This window comes from Triplophysa dalaica, chromosome 7 (genome assembly GCF_015846415.1).
Source record: "Triplophysa dalaica isolate WHDGS20190420 chromosome 7, ASM1584641v1, whole genome shotgun sequence".
Taxonomy (NCBI): Eukaryota; Metazoa; Chordata; class Actinopteri; order Cypriniformes; family Nemacheilidae; genus Triplophysa; species Triplophysa dalaica.
In genome coordinates this window covers 9,205,543-9,229,813 of record NC_079548.1, presented here as the reverse complement: position 1 = coordinate 9,229,813, position 24,271 = coordinate 9,205,543, and the positions used below count along the sequence as shown (strand labels likewise).

The window sequence follows — 24,271 nt, the reverse complement described above, 5'->3', positions numbered from 1 at the left end:
AACTTTAATTGTAGATAAGTTAAAACTGCTTAACACATACCAATGAAACCCTGTATTGAATTAATGCAGGATTTGCAGTATCAGTGAACATAAAAGAAAATCTTCAGGGTAGACCAGTCAGCAGCACTAAACTTAGTATGCAGTGTGTGATCAAGACAAATTATTTAAGACAAAACAAGGAGGGAGAGTTTAAAAATTTATTTATTTTTATACGCTTTTTATTTTTTTGTTCTTTTTTTAAACCATTTATTATTTACCTATTTAATAAGGGGGTTGAGGATAAAGGGAGAGGTCACTGTATTTTTTTATTTATAAAAATGTCCCTCGTTCCTTCCATTTGAGTTTTGTCCCTCTCCCCACACTTTCCCTCAGTCTGTTTTAAACACTATGTGTCCCCGCCCACTCAAATTAAAAAGAACACAAAGAAAAAAATAAAATGAGCACATTCAGTCTTGCCAGAGGTATGAATAAAAACAAAATCTTTCCATTCTTAGAACAGGTTTAGAGTATGTACATATGAGCGTGTGGTCGCACACACACACACGTGTCCATGTGGGGGCGCTCATTTGTCACACTGTGGTGATGGGCTCTGTTCCGGTCAGGCTGTCAGTTTCCAGGAGGATGGTATGAAAGCTGCTGTGAAGGGTGGGCCTGCACTGGAGGGAGAAGAGGAAACAAAAACAATTTAAAGTCATTGTGTCGGAAAGCATTAAGTATACTCGCCACCTCAGATGTTCTCTGGTGCAAGGAACTTACACTGAGGTGATGTGATGAAGGTGTAGGACTGGTGTCCTTGTTGGGTTGGATGTGGTCCATGCTGGGGGCCAGAACCCTGCTGAGGTGGAGGACCATGAAGCAGCATCACTGGTGGTGGGCCATGACCACCTGAGTGGTGAGGACCCGAGAGAGCACCTTGGACATGACCCTGAGAAAATGTTGACGTCAGCTGAAGAAATAATTATGTAAATTTGTAATTAATTGTGGAAAATGAACACGGACATCTCAGAATTTTTAAAAAGAACACCAATTACATTACTTTTTTGCATGCGGAAACAGCTGTTACCTGTGCAAGCTGTCCCATGGATGTGTAAGGATGAGGCATGGGCTGGTGTCCGGCCAGGCTGTAGCCCTGAAGGGTGTAGGAGGCCTGTGGGGAGCTGTGTCCCGGGGGTAGGTTAGGTGGTGTTTGTGCTGACAGTTGCCCGGAGTGGTATAGAGACTGCTGCTGAGGACCGGACTGACCAGACTATAGACACAGTGTCAACACTTTAGTAACAGGTTATTTTATCAATTTGACTCATTTCATACACTTGCTAAATGAACGACTTGCAAGTTTAAAGATGGGGTAACATGCAATTTAATGCATTCTGACTTCTTTAAGCATGAGAAGCCAGCACGTTTAACAGTGAAAAAGGATTGATTGGATGAGCACTTTCAACAAGTTGGTATGGTTTATTAGGGTCTTCATGAAATGTCTGGAACATAATATACTTCAAATCACTCAATGGCGGTGTAAAAATGTTGATAAATATTGCTTCCATCGTCAGCTTTGTCTTGTTCAGTTGGTCTTGATCCCTCTTGATGAACAACTTGAAGCTAATCCTGCTTGTAATGTCTCAGGTTGATAAAGTACTTCGGCTTGAAGTGATTCGCGCTGTAAAATAAACTAAGTCACATGTCAGTGTTTTGTGTCGCAATCGGCGCGTACGTGGATAAAATAAACTATACAATGATGTGTGGTGTGCTCGTGCTGTAGTTCGTCCCCCTTGCCTGCCGACCAGAAGCTTATCTTTTTCCAAAAAAATAATCCTTCAGCTGTATCTCTCTTTTAGAAATTTGATGAAATAACACTAAGTACTCAAGATGAATATGAGATTGGCGGAAACTGTGTGTGTTACCCCATCTTTAATGATAGATGTGTGAATGCACCTGTCCTGGACTGGGAGCTGGGTGTTGAGGCGGCTGGCTGCCTGTGGGGGTGCTGGAGGGCTGAGGGTGGTGCATTGAACCAGAGTGATGAGAGAATGACTGAGGAGCTGAAAGAGCACAACACATGGCTGAAAATATTGCAATGAATCAAAAGGATCAAAATCCATGAATAATACTTCTGCAACTGTAATTCTAAACCTTCCATGAACTCCAAGTCTGTTTCTCTTTCAACTCACCATACATCCCCTGCTGAGGACCTGGTGGTCCTTCAGTCTGGCCTGGATACTGGGGCCCAGGGTGACCCAGCGCCTGGGGGTGCCCTCCTGAACCCAACATCCTTGGTCCACCCTGGAGCATAGGATACACCTGGAGAGTTGACAGAAAAGGATATACCAAAGTTGTGGAGAAGGTTATCATTTAAAATATAAAGCACATCCACCTTGAATGGACATTTCACACAGTATCATTTGATCAACTGAAAGTGTGCATGCATGTACCTGTCCAGGGTAATGGGTCATGGTTGGGATGACCTGGTTATACTGCATATAAGGTGGAGGGTACGGAGAGGCCACCAGAGGAGGACCGGCTGCTGATTGTGCAGTCTGGATCATAGGGGGCGCAGAAGAGCTGTGGTCTGGACGAGGGTTCCCCACAGAACCTGAGACAGGTTGGGAGAAATGAATGAGTGTGTATGTGTCAGTCTTGAGCGGTTATGCCCATTATGTATAAAATTAAACATTACCTTTAGTTCTTTGGTATTTTCCTTGACTGACTGTCATAGGATATTGATACATCTGAGGTGGCTATAAACAAACAAAAACATATTACAATTTAAAATATTTCCCTCAAGTAAACATCAGATGTGTGCAGGGCAAAGATGACTGTAAGATAGACACCTGAACGGAGTGACCCTGCATTTGGATGGACGGGACGTATTGAGTCAGATATTGAGTATTGTAGATGGTTCCCTGGCCGGGTGGAGGCTGTAGCACCACTGTGGGGCTAGGCGGGGTAGGCCGTGGTGGAGTGGGAGATGGCTTCACCTGCATAATCAGGTCAGGGATGATTGTTTATACTTATACAACAGCTGTGTAGGAGATACTAGACATTGGGAATGAGTGCTCTTACCATGCTAAGAGGGGCCTTGGTGGGGTTGAACTCTTTGGCGTTGGGGTTCAGTGTAGACTTCTTCACTTGACTGAAAAGGAAAGCCATATAAAATGTATTCAAGTCAATACAGCCAATACAGCCAACGCAGCCCTACAAATGTTGTACTCACTCAGCCATGCCCTCTGATCTCTCGGATGTTTCCATTTTCCCTTCCTCACTACCTGGGGTCCTCACAGGCTGGGGAGTCTCAGCCGATTGGCCGTCTGCAGTTGAATTTTGCATGGCAGGGCCAGGCTGAGCAGAAATGGCCATGGCTGGTGGAGAAGTTGTGGTTGCCACCCCCTCTGCATTAGTTTCTCTACTTCTCTCCTCTAGCAGAAGGTCTGGGGTTGTGGGTGGGGCCAGTTTTGATTCTGTAGATGGGATGGGGTCTGTTTGAGTGTTGTGGGAGGGGTTCTGTTGAACAGAGGCTGCAGGCATGGTTGAAGTGTTGGGATTGGAGCTAGATGGAAGCTGAAACCAGAGGGAGACACGCAATTTAAACGTGAACTTGGAGAAGGCTTTGAATCTGAGGCTTTGAATACTCACCCTAAAGTCTTTACCAAACCTGCGAAGCTCCGCCATGTGTTGCGATCTCTGCTGGCCTGAATGGAAATAGTCAAAAATGATTAGTCACATGACACGTGTGTAACTAACCGACGTTTAAACACTTTAAAATGTAGGTCAGACTTACCCTTGCTGGGTTTTCCTTCCTGGGGACTAGCAGGACCCTCCGTTCGTTCATTAGACAGAATTTCATTCACTAAAAAGTCAAAGGAAAAGTAAGATAGTTGTGCACATGTACAAATCACACGCAGCGGGTAACCACTTAGGTTTATATCTCACCATTAACAGGGAACGGAGGGGTAGGGCCAGTGGGTTTGGGAGTCACCATGCTAGCTGATGTACCAGGGTAGGGGGAAGCGGCTGAAGGGGGGTCCTGGGAAGGAGCATCTGGTTTAGGAGAACGAGGCACTGAGGAAAGACAGAAAGGAAAGCATGATAATTGTGAAATAGGAAGTGCCTGTGATCAACAGCATTTTTGATTATTTTAACAACAATTAATTAAAGATTGTGGCACCGAATGTATGGAATGCAACATTTTAAACAAGATCCCTAAAGATACAACTTGTGTGAACTTATGCAAGCAAGCGTGTATATCACCTGTAGGAGATGAGTGAGAGTTGGAGTTACGCAGGTTTCTGTTGTTCTGGCCAGGCCTTTGAGACTTGGGTGACATTCTGGATGACACTATAAGAGACAAATGGAAATTACATGAGTAACACACACAGGCAAACGAAACATAAGCATAGGTGCAGATAGACAAACAGTTTACCTCCATTGACAGGCCGGCCAGCATCAGAAAGAGATTGCGGCTGCGAGAGCGAATGTGGGAGTGTGTGGGGAGAGGGAGGGCTAGAGTGACCCGGCTCATTAGGGCGGGGCTGTGTAGGTGGGCTACAGGTAGAGTATCCTCCTCTGACAGACAGAGGGCTACTCCTATCACTGGGATGAATGGACTGACTGCTCCCAGATGGGAGAGGCCTGGGGGAAGAGCTTGAAGGCCCAGGTCTATTTGTTCGATTGGGCAGGGTGGAAACGGCTCCTCCTCTTTCACCTCTTCCACCCATCTCTCTCTCACGTGCCCGCTGAGGTAGAGGAATGTATTTACCCTCCCTATAATAAACAGAGACAGCAATAGATATTAAAATACCAATACAAGAGTGACAGGTCAAGAGAAATGAGATCAAGAGAATCAACATGTCATATGTCGAACCTGTTTCCAGCACTGGAGAATCCAGGGCTATCTCTTCCTCTCTCCCTTTCTCCATCTCTATCTCGCGCCACAGCGCTAAATTTGTCTTCTTCAGTTTTTCCATCGTCGTTCTCTAACGACACCCGGTGGCGATACTGTGAACTTGATTCAATCTCATTGGCCAATCGGGCGGCTCGAGCCTCTCGCTGCCTGAAACCCTCTGAGCTGCCCCGCTCTAGAGGCACCCTAAGAGAGGAAGAATCATATTTTAATTTTTCCCAAATAACAAGGACTGCTTGCGTGTAGCATCATAAGAAGCAACTTACGTGTACATGGAGAGACTGGAATCATAGGTCGACTTAACACCATACGTCTCCTCATTAAAGCGAAACATCTCACTGGCATCCCAACCATTAGACTGACATAAAAGAAGTGACATGAAATAGGTTAAGCTACCTGTAACTGAATAAAGACTATGTACTTTTTTATACTAAGACGCATGTGGATAGAACTTACCGCGTCTGCTTCAAGATCAAAGTTTTCTCCATTACTGTCACCTCCATCCCACCTCTGGAGGACCTTCTCTCTGTGGTCGCCATTTATTTTTGTTGAGCTGATCGCAGAGTCTGTAAAATTATCTAAAAAGTACACAAAGCATTGAAAATTGGACCACCTATTACACCAGACGCAAACTGTACACTGACCATTTTCATGTCACAAACCTCGGGTAGCGTAGTTGAGGTCCACATCCTTACAGGTCATAGTGACAAGATCACTCGGGCCAAAGATCATCGTGTCAGTTATCTCTTCTCGCCTGGGGTGTGCAGGTGTACCGCCACCACCTCCATCCCCATCCTCATTGTTCAGCTTGTGCACTGCATCCACTGCCAGTTCACACTAAAGACACAGTGAGGTTTCATTGATTTTATGTTGTAGGTAAACTTCATAAATTTATGGGTGTCAAATAATTGCAAAAATATGCTACATCTTTAGTGTAAGATTTAGAAATCAAATTTAGTGCAGTTTATCTGGATTGTATAGAAGGCACTATATATTTTGCTACTCAAAAGGAAAGATAACATGTATATGATAAAGTAATAATTATAAAGGCATATCTACTTATTTTAGTTTATGATATATATGGTACTCTTAATATTTGACATTGCAGTACTGTTGGCTCTCGTTGTGGACAAATGTTCTGCATTTGTAGGTTGCTTTGGATACAAATGTAAATGTAATGTAAATGAAAAACTCACACGGGAGCTTAAAGTCTTGAATATTCCCTCATACACACTACCATTCTTCACCATAACATCACATCTGGATCCCTGAATGAAGAAGAACAAGTGATCAGAGTAAGAACTCAAATGATATTACTACTAGTAACTAACAGAAAACAGTTCTTCTTCATTTAAAACTGGCTACTAATTAGAACTAAACAATTGCAATTACAGAACAATTCACTTCATGCCAAAACTCACCACCACAGCTGTGAGAAAATGTAGCATTCGGGAATTGTTGTACACACCATCAAACACCTACACAAAATAAAAGTCCTGTTAGATTCACTCAGAACATGATCTCCAGCGCTTGTCTCATTATATTATTGCATGAGCAGTATTGTTTCAGTTATTATTTCAGTTTTAAGATGTATATAAGAACGAAGAATTGAAATACGTACAGGTGGTGAGGGTGAAGATGTCTTCACAGAATTTCTGTTCCTAAGGATACAACAATAGTTATTTAAGTTTGAAGAAAAGTTTAAAACCAATTTAATGTTAATCATAAGAACTCACGAAAAAGCAAAACAATTATCTAACGGTCAAGCTTTTGTACACTAATATGGCTTCTTAAATTTGTTTTCCAAGCAGGCAGCTCCCGGGAAATGGCTCCGGTGTTGCCAATATTGCTCTTCAGAAAACAACTGCAACACGCGTTTGGTGTAACAAAAGGACAACCACACAGAAGTAAAAAAATGACAATATTTGGATTGAAGCCGATGAAAAAAATCCAACAAAAGATCATCAAGTAAGATAAATGTGTAAACAATGTCAGCAGAGCGCGTGTTTTAATTACGTCAGAACGCAAAGTGGGTTAGCGGCGCTGGCTAACACTACAACCTAATGCCGTATCGGAGACAAACAGCTTGACATTAATGTGCGCAAACGCACGCGATCGGCCCCCCTAACACAATCAAAAACCCCGATTAGAACAAACACGAGTGTTGTACTTTTTTGTCGTATGCATCCCGGCTCTCATTTAAAGTCGTGTTTCAGAAATGGCTCAAATTGAAAGTCAAACACAGCACACAATCCTGAATCATATGGGTTCGAAAACAACAACAAAACACTGCTGAGCATTCTCCATGCCCCGCCTCCGAATGTAGTTATAGGCCCATAAAGATAGCAATTATATAAAAGCGAAATTCTATTGGTTTACAGTAATCTTTCTGAGCGGCTGTGTAATGGTGGCGACAGTCTCGTCCATCATTGGCCCAGAAGCATGTCGATCAAAAATGGTTTGCGGCGATTGGCCGTTGATACTGCCAATTTAACAAAGCTCAATGCAATTGGCTTTCGTTAGGGGATAATGAAGTATGCGTTCTGAACACGCCCACTTTGACCGGTAGGCCCCACATTACCATGCTAAGCCCCGGACTTTCTGAGAATAGTACCCGACGTGCGATTACCTTCCAGGGATGGGTCTGTTAGAGTTACTCCCCGGAACTGATGGGGCCATGGAGCCTGACGTTCCATTAGATGTTTTGCGGCCGCCGGGTCCAGGCTGTTGTCACAAAATAAAACATGTTGATACACATAATATAACTTACCAAACGTCCAGGTATATTAAATAACCTATCTAATGCAACGATGGTTAGCCGGCTAACTAGCATGTTAAGTATGAAAGTTGCTAGCTCAAGGCATGTGACAAACTTAGGATCTGAAAATCATATTCGATATAAAATACACAATTAAAATGTGTGTAATTTATTTAAAAAGCGTATCTAGCGATATTCAAAAGTGGTACTTACATTCTGTCGGCGAAAGGACATAACTAGCCGCTGAGTTGCCCGCTAAATTTCCCCTTGTTGCCTATGACAAGCTAGTAACTGGACTAGCCTGTCTACAGTCCTATTTTATATTATTTCGCCGGGTTCTCAAATCCGCTCGATCCTGTTTTCTGTTACAGCCCAGTCCAGTTCAGTCTGTTATTGTTTCATGAATAGAACATGAAAAGGAAAATAAGCCTTATTTTTCTATTAAATATGACACCGGCACCACGTCTCGCGAATTAGCCAGCGATCAACGCAGTGGGTTTTTTCAACAATCCTCGATTGTCATTGGACCAGGCCGTGAAAGGTAGCGTGAATACGCAATAGCGTACAAGAGCCACATCACGTCGACAGTCAGCCACACGCTCACATGCTTCGAAAAAGAAGCGCCTTATGTTAATTTAATTAGCTACAGTTGAATAAAGTCAAATGTCACTAAACATTATTAGTCAAACAAAATTCCTTACGCGACAACATTAAGCATTTGCAGGTATCTAAATGTTCGTTTTTATTATTTCAATGTCTCTTTTATTAATATGTTTGATGTTTAATTTCCCAAGAATAATGTTTTTGTAAAGGATGTCTGTTTTTTGTCGAAAGCAAAGAGTAAAGTAGCTAATCAAATAACCAAAAATCGTGACTTTTCACGCAACATTATGGATTTGGTCGTTTTCATTATTTCAAAGTCTCTTATTAATATGTTTGTTTTTTTCTTTTCCAAGTATATTGTTCTTATTAAAGGATGTCTTTGATTTTTTTATTGGAAGCAAAGAGCTTTGTATCTAGTCTAATAACGAAGAATGTGACTGGCCACGTTATCTCAATGGTTTCCTCTGAATCGCACATATATTTTTTTAAATGTACTTAAATCATCATGGGATTATGAGCACACAATGGAAGTCTGGTAGTAAAGTTCTGTTTATGACCATACGTGCCATCCATCCATCCCAATTACACAAACACAACACAAACATTGTTTCAGTATAATTATATTATATCATATTATTATTATCATCATCATCATCATCATTAAATTCAATGTAGTACCTGAAACTAATTACACAGAGTGGGCAATAGTGTCCACCTTAACACGGCCCCAGCACAGACAAGAGAGATAAAGAAGAGAAGAGAGAGAAGGCACAATAATAGGTTTAAATTAAGAATAAAACAGAGCGAGAGAAGAGCACAAAGCAAACAAAGAATCGTACTGGGATTAAGAAAAGAACATCTGAAGAAGTTGAGACAGGAAAAGAGAAATGAATTAAAAAGGAGATTACAGATGGAGGCACTCAAATGAATGGCAGGTGCAGCAAAAGACTGAGGCAAAAAATGAAGAATGACTGGCACAAAACGAGGGAATGGCAAGTAACAACACGAAAAGGCACAGGAAGAAAGGGACTATTTTTTTCCTTTTTTAAAAACGTTTTCCTGAAATCTGTGGAAAGCGAAGCAAAGTTGACAGAGACAGCAGTGGGGGACAGTGTTAGATATAAAAAGGCACAAAAAAAAGGAGAAAACAGACCTCGGAGAACAAATAGTATGTGTCAATATAATAAACAACAAAAATAAAGGCATTTGAAAATAAAATAATACTATTATTTGGACAATTATTAAATTTAAAATTATTATTAGCAGTTATTATTGTCATTAACGTACTCGACAACAAATTCCTCTTTTAAACAAAGAGCATTCTCTCTCCCTCCTCTGGACTCCACCTCAATGCAAATAAATGCACCAGTAGCACAGCAAGACTCTGAAACTACAAGTAATGGGAGAATATAATGAAAGAGAGCAAGAGAGAGGGTGAGCAGAGGATTCGTCCTGGCTCCGTATGTTGTGCTCTCATTCGTGGAGAGGAGCTGGGTAACAGATCAGGACTCTGAGGTAATAATGGAATCTATGGAGATGTTTAATATTTTCATTAACCTTAAGAAGTAATACTACTAGATTTAAAACAATTGGGCTTTTGGCAATGGCAATGCCTGCTATTCAACTGAAATGAACAGGAAGTATTAGGTTACTACTTTGTGACATTCTTAGTTTGTCAGTGGCAGAATACAAACAAAAGAAACTTAATCTGACCAATGCTCCAGTATAATAAGAGTGCTGGTGGGTAACAATCTCTGAAGTAACTATCCACTCACCTGAGGAAAAAATAATAAAAACAATTCCTGTTGAATAAGTGCGATGGGCCGGGCAACACTAGACTAATGAATAAGAGAGTCCGACACAATGTAACAATCTTAATTTCCATAAGGGACACACGTGTTCCTCCATTTGTGAAACATGTATCTAAAGACACAACACCAGTGTGGTACCATCATAGGAACTGCACAGTCTGAAGAACACTGGCGAAGCTCTCGTACCTTCCTATGCAGCAGCACCAGAGAAGGAACTGTCTTTAGTATTGACAAACACCAGAGAACAGATTAGTAAAAGCTGATTTTCACAATCCACCCTCAATTTAATTTAGTGTAGTACCGTTATTTAGTGTTTTAATGATGTACCGTCAATATCGTATATGCTTATTTTTATGAATGTCTCTCTCACATTCTCTCCATCTCTCTCTCTCCGTTCAATAGTGTTAATGACTCTGGAACACTCTCGGTCAGTTCTTCAGGTAAAGGAAAAATACTGATTGTGAAAGGCTCTCCTCTTCATCCTCCGTATCCAACCTCGTTATTCTTAAAAGAAGGAGTACTGGTTGTCGATGGCTCTTGCCCTCCCTCCTTCCCTCTCCTCGCCCTCCACCCCTTCCAGTTGGAGGAGCGGTGGATCCCTTTCGCGTTCCTCGCACTCCTCCGCCCCGCTGCTGGCTCCACCTCCTCCCGCGGCCTCAGTTTCACTCCCTCTGTCTTGCGGTGGGGTTGGGGGCGGAGGGCGTCCAGGAGGCAAAGGTGGAGGCGGTGGCTGGGGAGGACTACGGGGTCTGCTGGTCAAGTCTGAGAGGAAAACGGAGACAGAGAGGCAACAAGGAAAAGGGGGAGAGTCCAGTAGAGGAGGAGGAGAGAGGAATGAGGTGGAGAAAGCACACAGAATTAAATGTAAAATGTAAGTAGCAGTGTTCATTGTAAAATACAAAGAGAAGAGACCAAAGAAATAAAGCTGTGACACATGCTTGTAATGGAATCGGTCAACACATTCCGCAAAGACTGTTTACACCCTGCCTCCACTAAACAGGCGTAAAGTGTCATGGATTGAGAAATGTCTGCTCAGTCATCACACGGGGACTCACTGAAAATGAGACGCCCCTCACGTTTACATGGAGACAGAGCTAACTGTCCATAAAATGTGTGACATTTAAAAGACTTCTGTTTTAAACGCAAGCTATTGTGAGCGAATGTTCAATGAATGCATTACCCGTGACACACATTTCAGGATGGATGTGTGCAACTGAAACCCAGCCGTGAATGAGGAAGTTAGGCAGACAGATGTGCACTGATGTGAACGGATGACCTGTCTCACCTACACAGGATTCCGTCTTCTTTTTCTGTCTTATTCCTTACATCCTGTTTCTCTTTTCAACTAAGTCAACATGAAATCTAAATAAATCCTGTTTACTTGTATTAACATTCCTGGTCTTAGTAGATACTGTATATATCAGTGCAGGTTATATTTATTTGGCTCCGTTTTGGTATTTAAAGGGATATTTCACCTAAAATATACATTTCTGTCATCATGTACTCATCCTCTGTATATCAATATCTTTCTTTCTTCTGCAAAAAACAAAAGAAGATAATGTTTAAATGGTTGGTTACCAAATTGGACCAACGTTTTTTTGTTTAGCAACATGCTTCAAAATAACTCTTGTGTTCTGCAGAAGAAAGAAAGTCATTCAGGTTTGAAAAGACAAGAGGTAAATAGAAATAATGACAGCATTTTCATTTTTGTGTGAACTATTCCTTTAACATGCACTTTCCCCAGTCCAATCAATTCCAAACAAACACTTTTCTTGTCATTGACTATCCTGTTATCTTGAAAACAAAATGGGTTGTGAACTTTGTTTAATATTGTATATTTTAAATGAGCCACAAATGTTTCCCAAAATGTTTCTGCTTATGTACCGTGTGCTTCTACATGTTTGACCTTTGTCATGATTGGCTTTTTTCCCGTCTTTTTTGCAGCATTATTTTTATCACCACTACTTTCTGTCTCTCTCAGACCCTGTCTGTCTCTCTCAGTTGAATCTGGTCTCACTTACACACAGTCAGAGATGGGGGTTGATGGAGAGTCAGGGTGGCGCGTGGTGATGACATCACAGACTGTGGGGCGGCTGCCTGCCCTTTCCCGGCCTGCGAAGATGACCCAACGACAAACAACAACAGAAAAAGCCAATCAGAGCTTTGATATGCAGTATGGGGAAGGCCAGAGGCTGAAGCAGGATGGTAGGAAGGAAGGGTAGCAGAGGTATGAATTAGTGTTTGATGAAACAGAAATAAAGCAATGGTGATGAGAGGAAGAAAGAAATAGGATATCTGTATAAAGAATGGGAAATTAAATTAAGAATGACGTAGTGGAGAGATAAATGTTAAGAATCAAGGTGTTTTAACAATGTAAAAAAGAAAATGAGTGAGAAGAGATCCAGGGGTGTGAGGAAAGAGCTGAGTAAAGTTTTGAAGATTTAGGGAGGGATTTGTAGGGGCCGTATATCAGGAGGCACTCATGCACACATACAAATCAAAATTCACAGAAAAAATCATTGATAAAACTACAGAGCCATGCACAGGCAGCCAACAGCAGACTCTGCCAGCAATGAGGGATGTGTGCGTGAACAGTCAGTGCAGACACTTGCACAGTGTGTCCTTTCAAAAGCATGCCATGACTTATGACAGGAGGTGACCTCATACACAGGGTGAGCCCACATTTAGTCATATCTCTGTGACAGGTGTTGTCCCATGCTAGTCATGATAGGCACACATACACAAAATTCAATCCAGATTCATCCCACTTACATGACACACATACAAACAAGATTTGTGTCAAAGTTCCAGGATTCAAATGAAGAGTAGTTTGAAAAAACTAAAAGTTATCTTTTCATTCAACCGTTTGTCCTTTTTGAGGGGCCACTAGGATCTCCCCAAAACAGCCGTTTAGATGCAAATCAACTTATGTCTCTGTTCATTTGAATCTAGCATGTGTTACCTAAACGTGACAAAAAATTTGGTTTAGTTACAGTATATTCCCCTTTTTGTGAGAATAGACCTTAAGACTTAAAGAATCTTTATATTTCAGTCAATCTGTTGTTTTAGGGAGATGTAAGTGGCACCTGCAGTCACCACTCATATGAGAACGTTTTCAAATAACTGCCATCTAAAATGGAGTTCCTCTAGAGTTTTTCTGCGCTGTGAACTCTCACCCTCAGAGCCGAGCCCTTCGTTTCATACCTGGTTGCCGGACATTTGTAGCACCCACAAAACTGATGAGGGTGACGTCAGAGGCCCCCCCTGATTCTAGGGGAATGGGGTGCACACGGAAATGCTCCAACATGTCGAAAATGGACTGGAACCAAAGATGCTGCACACGACACTGTCCGTCCTCATTCAGGGAGAGACGTAAGTGCTGAGAAAATAATGTCAGAATAAAAGCAAAACAGAATCGTGAGTAAATACAGCATGTATTAAATTGCTCTCCACTTCTGACTGTGATCAGTCTCCTCATTTACACTAAGCAACCCCCTACATGCACACATACATGTCATCATACCAAAATGTCTATGGGTCAATAACGTGACGCTCATTTTTTGTGTCCCTGTGGTTTAATTACATTTAAAAAGGTTAACTTTATCAAATAAATTAGCAAATTACTTGCATACATTCTCTTTTCTGCAGACCAAGACTGAAATTCTGGTTTTAATTCATTACAATTTCATGAAGTGTCAGGGGGGCGTAACCACCATTTGAGGTGCAGTTTTGTTAATAGTATGAGAGAAGACATGACAGGAAATGATATCACGGAGAAGAACCCCTGGTGAACTGCTGCATGAAAGGTTAGTAACTCTTTAAAAGGCCAGATAATTTGACATGTTTAGGATGTTTCAGGGATTCTTGTCAAATGGTAAGACCCCATGAACATATTGATAATTCATCATTATTTGAAAAATGAGTAAAAACTTAAAAATGTTCATTTGATATATTCCAATCAAGGCCATAGATGTTTACACAGGTGTCAATTTAAGCCTGTCAAATTTGATTTTAAATTGAAATCTCAAATAGTGTAACCAGTTACACTATTGGACTTTTATAACAAACCTTTATGTTAAGGGCCAATTTAATCATAGATCACTAATTTATGATGTTAATTAAAGATGTAAAATACTATTTGGAAGTCATTTCAAGGGCTCCAGACCGCGACTAAATGGTTTTTAACAAGTACCTGCCCAAGTGCAACCTGCAAATTTGGAATTTCTTGTAGTTGTTATTTCATGTGGAAAGACGATTAGAACGTATGATGGTCAACTGCGTGCCAGTGCGCAGATCACTCACGTGTCACTGTTTCCTGCTGCCGCGGACGCGCACAATCCAGGTCGTCATTGACAAGTTTACACACACACGGAACGTGAGCATATTACTACGCTTCGTTGTTTGCGGTGACAGATTCTTTGAGCCCATGGACAAACAATTTGATATTTGAGACGTTTCAAAAGAAAATAACCGCGGAGGAGTTCAGGAATCATAATTTATCTATAATACTTGAGACAGTGCTGGATAATTTCAAATCTGTTCACAGCAAGAACGAACAATAATCAAATGCTCTTGTTAAGATTTATTTGACATTACATTTACATGTGTTTTCTGAACATGAGGAAAAGTGTCCTTAATACGCAATAACTCAAGACCTTTCATTTTGCTTTAATGTGTTACACTGTAGCAATTAAATATATACTTTTTGACAAGCACAATTTCTGTTGGTTCAAATGAATTCAGATTACAGTCACTCTTTTTAGCACCAATTATTGACAAATCTTCTGTGTAGACTGCCTCTTTTAAAATAAGCAGAACCAAATCTGCGGTCATCAAGTAACTTATTTGTCAATATCAGTAATCCAGCTATTTTGGGGGTAAATGTGAATAATTACATTGCAGGCTGATCTAAGGTGTGCCCCTTAATGTTTTGCTTGTGCTCCTCACATTTCGAGTCAGTGGCTACAGCATTCCTGTCAACCTGTCAGCATACCTGGCATACCTGTTTTTCACACCCATCTCCCGCCACCCTCCCGTTTTGTTATTTTTCCCGTGAAACTCTCGTATTTCAGTTATTTTCCTTTAAAACTCCCGGACCGACGGGAACCGGAACGGGTTCACGGGGTGGCTCTGTGGCTTGAGCCACTGCCCATTAGTGCTCACAGGTGGCGACCTTTGGTAGACGAAATAGAACGGTAGCCGAAGTGGAGCTAAGAGGATTCACATCCCCGTAAAAAACTCTCTTATTAGACCACTAAAAATCTGTATATTCCACTTCGCGTTTTCCATTTAACGCTAGCTCCTCACAGTCTGTGTCCACTAACTGAAGACGACAGATCTTTTCATCGACAGGGAAACGTTAGATGCAGGAAAGTCTACACGCTTTTGTTGTTGTTACACTTTCTTTGCTTTCACAAAAACACGTGTTATGAAAAGTGTTGTCTGAATAAAAACATGTAATATAGAGTTTATTTCGGTAACACTTCAGTATAGGGGGCAATTCTCACTATTAACTAGTTGTTAGTAGCATGCCTATTATTGGCATATTGGCTGTTTATTAGCTATAAATGACCATACTCTACATCCCAGATCCTACCCAATCCCTAAACCTAATAACTACCGTACTTACTATTAATAAGCCACAAATTTAGAGTTAATTGGGGAAAAACTTATAGTTAATAGTTTGTTAATAGCGAAAATTGCCCCCTATACTGAAGTGTTACCTTTATTTCTAATATTTCCCGTTCTGTGACCATAAGCAGTTCTTGTTAATTATATGCAAACACTGTTAAATCCATCCATGTAAATAAAAGATAAAAACATTATGCTAACTAATAAACAAAGTTTATCCCGAACTACGAGACTCTTGAAGGGACAGTCTGCTCATGCTTTTTCAAACCGCGTTTTAATGCAAGTTATGTTGTTATCAGATGTTTGTTCAGCGTTGAGGAAAATAAAATCTTGTTGACTATTATGCTTGATGTTCAGTGTTTATGTATTCAACACACAATGAGTCTCATTCACTAACAATTGCGTCGATTTTTCATATTTATGCGCACATTTAAAACTTCTCACGAAAACATTCTGCCTAATTCACAACACGTGCGTACCACATGAAATTGTTCTTAACCTCGTCCTCATGTTGGTGAATTTGGTGTATTCTATATGAGCAGCCGCATGCACGAGTTTAGTCATTTGCATAAAACACACACAGCTCATCTCCATCTTAGGGCTTTCCGCTTAACCTTTCCAGGTGCGGATTTAGAGATTTGGGTGCCCGAGGCAATTCCATGTATAGGGGCCCCAACTATGTGGCATTTTATTTTACTTCAACCTTTATTTTTAAGTGCTCAAAGCACACAACATTTTACCCCAGTCAAAGTGACAGGGGAAGACTAAGCTTAATATAAACAGATATTCACTAACTAAACAAAAACGTAATAATGTATTCCCAAATGACTCTCGCAGAGTGATAACCCTTCAGCATGATGACGACTAAAGTATTTCTGGGCAAAACAGATTAAAACTTCATTAAATGTAAAATGCACAAATCAAATTTCTATTCACACTCATTATGCTGTGCGATTGAATCATTTGCTCTTGTCTGGGAAACTGATATACTTCCGGTTAGTATAAAACGGTTTAGTGTTCAATTTGGGACAACACTAGTTATCTGAAATTCATACACTAGATGGTTGAGCGCATATTTTATGTGTATAGTGTAAAGTATGTCATTTGGGACACAGCTATAGATACTCCAGGCAACCTCATGTGAAGCTGTCTACAGACACGCACTCGCAAGTAATTCCAAGTGAGGAGTCTTCGAAATCAGTGTCATTTTGTAATTACAAAAAAGTATATAAATACACTAATAACGTTTAAAAAATATCTGATACATGCTGTTGAAAACAGCTTTTAAAAGATTTTTGATTTTCTCACCTTACCAACCCTGTTTTGTCACTGACCCTAATATACAAATATCAGTTTGAATAGCAATTGCGACAATACAGCAAGAAGTATTAAACATCTTTATATAAAAAGTATAAAAACTCATCGGACATATTGCACTTTTTTTACCTTTGCCTTGCCCTGGAAGTTGAAGGTGAGAACATATTCTCCACGGCGTGTCTCACTTTGCCGGACGAGGAACACCCCATGGCTGGCCATGCCACCCGACAGCACCAGCTGGGCCGCCTTTAGACGGGAGAGTGTGCCGTGGAACCACTGACACTCGCTTAGAGGATGTTCTACAGTTTCCGACACAGAACCTTCAGAGAACAGGAAGGACCCTGTGGGGCACAGATGTGATTTGGTTTCTGTAGCTAAACTGGTAAAGCATTAAATAGGTTTCAAGTCAACACACAAACTGATGTTTTTGGATACACTGCAAATCATTTTGGAATAAAGCATCCGACATGCAGAAAATGTACATTTTAAATAAATATATCTTAGCTTTGTTAATTATTCCATTACTTATCCACCCTCATGTCATTTCAAACCTGTATGACTGTATTCTGCAGAACACAACATGGAGATATTTGGAACAATGCTGGTAACCCTAAACCCCACTGATTTCCACAGAGACATTTCTCAAAATATCCTCACGTAGGGAGTTGGAATAACATGGGTGAATAAATGATGAAAGATTTGTTCTTTTTGAGTGAACTATGCCTTTATCTATATGCACCTAAATTTTAAGTGTCCACCAAATCTCATTCATTGTTAATGGTTTAATGTAGCATAATACCTGTTGCATCAGGAGTTTCAGCAAAAGGCGTGCCGAGACCTGCTCCGCCTCCACCAACTAATCGATTGTCTGATTCGTCAAGAGGGGCACGGGGCGGTAACTCAGGAGGTAGAGGCTCAAGTTGGGGAGAACCACCGACTCCACCATAGCACACTGGATTAAAAGCACAAACACCTGATCAATGCTCTCTGTGTATGTATATTCAATACACAGATTTGTTTTGTGAACGATCATTTCAGCTTCCTCATTGCTATTTTCAAACTAGACTCATTCAAAGATAGGCAAAAACATGGAGATGGGTGCAAGCACATGCCCCATTACACATGCTGTCCTGAATGCAGTTAACCACAGCTGGATTACATCATCCCCACACCACTTACCTTGAGACAGACGGTCGCTGAAATCCGGCGTTCCGCTGAGGTCAGTGAGAGCACTGCCACAAACTCCCTCGACATCCTCTTGCTCACTAATGGGAAGGGTCAAGAAGCACATTTGACGAGTTCCTGCTGAGTTTATTATATAATTATGTGGTTTCACTTTTTAATAACCAAGTTCTACCTCAGACAAATGGCATTTCTGATGTCACTGAGCCAAGCTCTCATCTGAACTGCATCTCTGGTCTCGATCACGTACTGCACCTGCCCTTCCAACTGCAAGAAAAAAAAACACAAGATCAAATGTGTGGTTTAATGGATGCAATGTGGTCTGATTTACACTATAAGGACTTAAAACAGAGGAACTTTGTCATACTCGCAGAAGGAAGGTATTCTCTTTGTCCGGCACCTCTATGGCTGTAGTGCTTCTAACATCAACGATGGAGCAGCATGGGATAGTCAATCTGGGTTTGGAGGACTACAAACAATAAACAAATTATAAAGTCAAGTCAAGATCTAATCAAGTCTGTAGAGCTTAACATATATATTTGCTGTCTTTAAAACAAATCACCAAAGTAGACTGAACATGAGTTTTTTTGGAAACATTATATTTTTGGAATTTAATTCCCTTACCTTAGGTGGGATGTAAAACTCCAGGAAATACTCCAGCAATCCTTCCCCTCCGTCCTTATCTCGCTCTTTCAGAACTAGGCGACACTTGTGCCAACGGGCCCCCCTTCCACCAACAGCTCCCCCCATGGCTGAAGGATGCACTGATGCAGAGTTGCTGTTGTCCGTACCATGGTGCAGCAGTCCAAACGAGAACCCAGGGAATCCAAGAGAGCTCGAAAACTCATCCGAAGACGAGCACACAGTAACTCCTCCCTCCCGGACCAGCCTGCCCATTTTCCTAGGGGCACCAGCGCAGCTGGGGGGCAAACCAGAGGGAGATATGGCCGAGGAGGGTGGAGTAGCAGTGGACAGAGTGGGTGGCGGTGACCGGGACAGTCGCAACTTGTCCAACCTGTGACTCCATTTCTCCTTCTCCCCATCTCCGTTACTCCTCCGCCAATCACGGGCCTCAGAAAAGGAGAGCGAGGTTGCACTGCTGGATGATGATGGAGGCAATGATGATGATGAAGAGTGGGGCAGGGAAAGAGGGAGGGACAGAGAGACAGGAAGAGAAGAGGGAACAGCCTGAGAGCTGGAGTTCCTCTTGCCATCTTGCAGGCCTGTAGTGTAGCTGTAACTGGAAGGAAGAGGGGTGGAGTTACCCGAAGTGCAGTTTTGAGGGGAGTCACTGGAGGAACTACGCCAGTGTAAGATGCCACGCACGCTCCCCCTGACACTGCGACCCACACTGCGTAAAGAAAAACGCTTTTTTAGTTTGTTTTTGGAGTGACTCCCCATGGGGGTACCATTTCCTTTTGATCCAGAGCCTGCTGGTGTGCCAGAGGGGTTGGGGTATGTTGGCATCTGGTCGAGATCAGCTCTTTCTGAGGTATCCTCACCTTCTGTCTCATTGTCCTTCCCTACAGCATCTGCATCCAGTTCCTCTCCAGTTACAGGCCCCGTCCAGCTGTCATCTTCTTCTTCCAGGTCCTTGTAGCCAGATGGATTGTGAGGATACTGTTTAACTGCGAGTCCTCTCTCCTCCCTCCGCCCATTATTGCCGCCCATTGAGGACGAGCACGAAGACGAGGAGGAAGGGGGGAGAATTTGTGTATGGGCATACGAGTCCTGAAATGCTGCAGGGATCTGAAATCTTTCGGCATCACGGCTTTCCTCCTGTCCGTGTTGGGGCAAAAGAGGTTTGGGTGAGGCCCGCATGTGAGTGGATGGGCAGGGGGTAGTGATCTCTGGTGGCAGCAGGGACGGGGATGTTGCGTCCTCTTCCAGCGATGTAACATCTGACTGGGCTACCCAGTTTCCTGTTCCTTCCCTGCCAGCGCCAGTCCCCTCGAGTTCACTCTCAAAATGTCGAACAAATCTGTCAGTGAAGCGGCGACAGAAAGCAGCAGCAGAATCGGGGGAGTAATGCGGGTTCTCCTGCAAGAAGGCCCGATAATGACGGGCGAAGTCACCGGCGGCTACCCGTGCGTGGAGCTCACAGAACTCGGTCCAGCTAAGACAGGGAGATGGAGATGGTGTGGGCGTGTCAGATAATGATGACAAGGGCAGACCAGCAGGAGTCGGAGGAGGCAGTGGCGGGGGTCTTGTGGAGAGGGGCAACACTGATGGGGATGGAGGAGAAGGGGAGGGAGATGGGGAGGGTGGGAGAGGAGACGAATTAGCCGCAGCCCGGGGACTGGGCGGAGTTAAGAGGGAGCCATTCATGACTGCCAAACAGAGTGATCAATTTAAGACCAATTGATCATCAAGGATGTTGGATCAAGCGATCGCTGCGATCTATGTGGGCATGGGGGATGTAGACTCCGTTCATCGGGCTATAATTTTACAACAGACATGAATATTGAATACTTGACCTAAAAATGACTCATAACTGTCTTCCCCCATTTAATTTTTTTTATATTTTTGTCATTCACGAGTTTGATGTTCTAAAATAATTTACATACTACACATTACAATGTATAAATGTATGTACAAGAGGCTGTGCACAAAAACAAATGCCAGGAGCAGCAGGTCTTAGTCCTCAGGTGTTTTTTAAGGTTCTGCAAGGATCCTGAGATACAGATTTGTGACCTATAATGACTGATAAAGACAGAAAAAAATATATTAGAATTTGTGCTATAATAAATAATTTACACATTCTACACATTTAACACAAAATTATTCTACATGAACATGTGTGCGCATACATATACATATATATATATATATATATATATATATATATATATATATATATATACTTGTGATCGGTGATCTACAAGAGGGATAGTTAACTCAATTTTTTTCAATCCTTTATAGGCCAAACTCGAATGACGTGAACACAAAATATATTTTGAAGAATGTTGGTCACCAACATCATTGACCCTTTTTGTATGGATACAAAACCCCTAAAATATTCTCAATACATTTTGTGTCGCACAGATTAAAGATACGTTTACATGATTTTAACATCATGATGGTGAATAAAGGATGAGCTTCTTTTGGCCGAACTATCCTCTAATTTACATGCAATAACGTTATATTTAGTTCCAAAGGCATCACATACTTTCGGGAAAAAAATATAAAATTTCCGCATTTCTATTCTTGATTTTGCAAAGAGTTTAGAATTGCATTTTAACGTTTCATGGTGTACATAGACATATAAACTATAGGTATAATCACCGTATTTGTTTCGCAATGGTAAGTGCTGGGTGATGAACGCGTGTTGTTTTGGTTGAACTACAATGTGTTGCGAGACTCAATCTTGCACCTGATTTCAGAAGAAACGTGCTGAGCTCTATTTCTCGTTTGTCATAACAAAGCTATCTAAGCCCCACGATTGTAGAGTATGAAGCATTTGAACGCGAACCAAACCATATAGAACACAACAGTGAGTCGGTTTACATAAACCAAATACGCAGAAATGATGCTCATTAGCCCCGGTAATAACGAACCATCTACAGGCTAGTGTGTAACTCGAGGCCAATGCTGCTAGCTGCGTAACAATGAGTAGAAAAGCACCACAGACCTTTTTGTCTGGCTTATCATTTGCTTGTACTACATGACTGTGAGATTCGAAGAATCGCACAAAGGATAGCAACACAAGTCAACATAGCTAGATGTCTGATTGTTAAGTTTAATTGTCATTTGCGCTCACGCTCATAATGTCAACACACCGAGCTAACTCAAGCTAACTTAGCATGTGAACGTAACCTCATAAAAACGTTGACCAGTTTGCTAACAAGCATGTGCAATAGAAATAACATGTTAAATTAACTCACCTTTTGCACTTAGACACGCGATTTGTGCGAAAACAGAAGAAGTTGAGGTACAAAGGGATTTTTGAATAGCCCGTGGTGCTAACTAGCTAGCCCAGCTCTGCTCATAAATTAACGTTACCAAGTTTGAGCAGCTGGTCAGCTAGCTGACTGTATTGCTAAGCAGACAGTGTGTCTGCCAATTTTAACACGAATATTCATTCCTCTCCGGATAAGCTGTCCCTTGTTGATGCTAAACGTATTGATTTATTATTTGATCTCTACTTATGCATGAGGATTTTGCAATTGGTCTTGTTGCAGGTATATGAATATTTCTCTGCCTGCTGTCCCAATCAGTCTCTCGCGATATAGTGGGAGAGGGAGTTGGTTGGGGGACAGGGAGTGTGGGAGAAAGGGGATTTTCAATGGGAGAAAAAAGATAGGAGGAAAAGGGCCATAAATATTTTAAACTAAGTAATGGAAAGCATTTTAAACAAGTTGTTATAAAGATTTATGGAGGAAGATAAAGCATATTTGATTGTCTAATGTCTTAAGCTTGATTGGCACATTTTTTTTAAATGACCTTTAAAGTGTTAAATAGTGTAATACGTTTTGTATTAACTTTTTTTACGGACTATTTTGGAGAACCAAATTGTTTTAAGATAATAGAATTGGTTTGCTTTAAATCTTCTCTTACTGTGCTGTGGTTACAATTTGTTTGTTCAAATTCTCTATTCTCTTTCTGTAAATCAGACTGTGTTTATCTGTTGTACCCATGGAAATTTCACAGGGCAATGCCAATAGAACATTCTGTTTATTTTTGTTTACATCAAAGAGGTAAGGAATTTGTGCTCCAATGTGCAATATACATTCATTAGACTTAAGTATGCTGCCAGGGCATTTCGAAGACTTTATTTCTCTAGACAGAAGCATTCGAGTCTCAAAGAGAACAGTTGGAGAGAAAAATTTCTAAAATGATAATAAAAATGATAGTATATCTATATTTTCCTACCTATATAATACACTAGATGAGCGAAGCTTTGAGAATTTAGTCATGTTAATGTGTTGTACATTTAAAAAGGACAAATAATGGCACTAATGTAGCAAAATACTGTATATTTGTAACTTATTTACAGATATAGATAAAAAAATGTGATTTTACAATCCTTATTTGTAGTTTTACCAAGTAGATTAAGTTCACATAATTTACGTGTAGCTTTTTGTTGTCTTTGAAGTTATTTTTGTTCATGCATCACTCTTGATCAATTTGGAAACCCACAAACACATTTAACTGCTTTTCAGTACTTTTTCTGCATGCATATGTGCAAACCAGGGTTGGGCAAGTTACTCTGAAAAAGTAATTAATTACTATTTACTACGTATTCAATAGTGTACAGATCACTGTACAAATTACTCTCTCCAAAAAGTATTTAATTACTTATTACTAATTACTTTCTATATCATCAACCTTGAGTTGTTAAATGATTCAAGGATAGACATAATACGTCCCATTCAAATAAATAATATAAAACGACATAAAGTAGTATTATTAACTGACCAAAGTATTACAAATGTGACAATTATATAAAGCATGGATTTTAAAGTTAAACTTTGAATGTTGATGTCAATTCCACTATTGCACAAACATATATCATACAAAGTATATAGTTTAATTTCATCAGTAACTATAATTAAATTGCAGAAAAATTCAGAGTAAACCCTTACTTTATTTTTTCAAGGGAAAAGTACTTAAATTATAGTAATTAATTACTTAGTAGCTAGTTAAACCCAACACTGTTGCAAACACGTGTTGCTTAATCACCAGAGATCCAGAAAGATCCAGATAGACCCAGAATGGTCAAGAACAAAGCAAGAACATGCTTGCATCAACTGCAAAAACCGTTTAACAGAAGTGAGCAGCTGCTTTACAGCTAGTTAATCAATCCATTACTGTTTTCTTTAAAACAGTAATGATAGAAACATACAAATATTACTTCTTACGAATACAACACCCTGAGGATTATGCCAGATTTTATTGTTTTTTGTTTAGCCTAGTTAAATGCTCCTGTAAACACAACAGATATTGAAACACTGACATCCTTCATTCCCAGTATTCAGGTTGTTTAGAATTTGTGAGTATAGTTTGACATGCTTAGTTTATCAAAATCATTGTCAGACTTTAAATTATAAACCTAATATGTAAATTCTCAGAATT

The 24,271-nt window shown here is 40.9% G+C and overlaps 2 protein-coding genes across 4 annotated transcripts; both read right to left on the bottom strand.

Annotated features, from left to right (window-relative positions):
- Nucleotides 1–183: 183 nt before the first annotated feature.
- On the bottom strand, nt 184–8,162 carry atxn2l (ataxin 2-like). 3 transcript variants are annotated; one of them, XM_056751855.1, is made up of 24 exons: nt 7,866–8,162; nt 7,524–7,618; nt 6,516–6,555; nt 6,316–6,372; nt 6,091–6,162; nt 5,557–5,731; nt 5,351–5,472; nt 5,161–5,252; nt 4,856–5,080; nt 4,415–4,755; nt 4,243–4,329; nt 3,925–4,053; nt 3,773–3,841; nt 3,628–3,683; nt 3,209–3,552; nt 3,058–3,127; nt 2,826–2,972; nt 2,672–2,732; nt 2,427–2,587; nt 2,166–2,295; nt 1,930–2,036; nt 1,064–1,246; nt 757–946; nt 184–656 (listed from the first exon to the last, which is right to left on the bottom strand). In XM_056751855.1, exons 1-24 carry the CDS (start codon nt 7,884–7,886, stop codon nt 607–609), a joined length of 3,024 nt encoding a protein of 1,007 aa, XP_056607833.1. In that variant the 5' UTR covers nt 7,887–8,162; the 3' UTR covers nt 184–606. The 3 variants fall into 3 exon arrangements, with proteins under 3 accessions (XP_056607833.1, XP_056607834.1, XP_056607835.1); XM_056751856.1 differs by having other exon boundaries at nt 757–925; XM_056751857.1 differs by lacking the exons at nt 7,524–7,618; nt 7,866–8,162 and adding an exon at nt 7,065–7,204.
- A 2,497-nt stretch (nt 8,163–10,659) lies between these two features.
- sh2b1 (SH2B adaptor protein 1) lies at nt 10,660–22,409 on the bottom strand. The gene is made up of 10 exons (XM_056751861.1): nt 22,081–22,409; nt 18,821–20,899; nt 18,564–18,665; nt 18,372–18,463; nt 18,194–18,279; nt 17,814–17,966; nt 17,144–17,355; nt 13,271–13,445; nt 12,088–12,178; nt 10,660–10,828 (listed from the first exon to the last, which is right to left on the bottom strand). Exons 2-10 carry the CDS (start codon nt 20,522–20,524, stop codon nt 10,807–10,809), a joined length of 2,637 nt encoding a protein of 878 aa, XP_056607839.1. The 5' UTR covers nt 20,525–20,899; nt 22,081–22,409; the 3' UTR covers nt 10,660–10,806.
- Nucleotides 22,410–24,271: the final 1,862 nt, after the last annotated feature.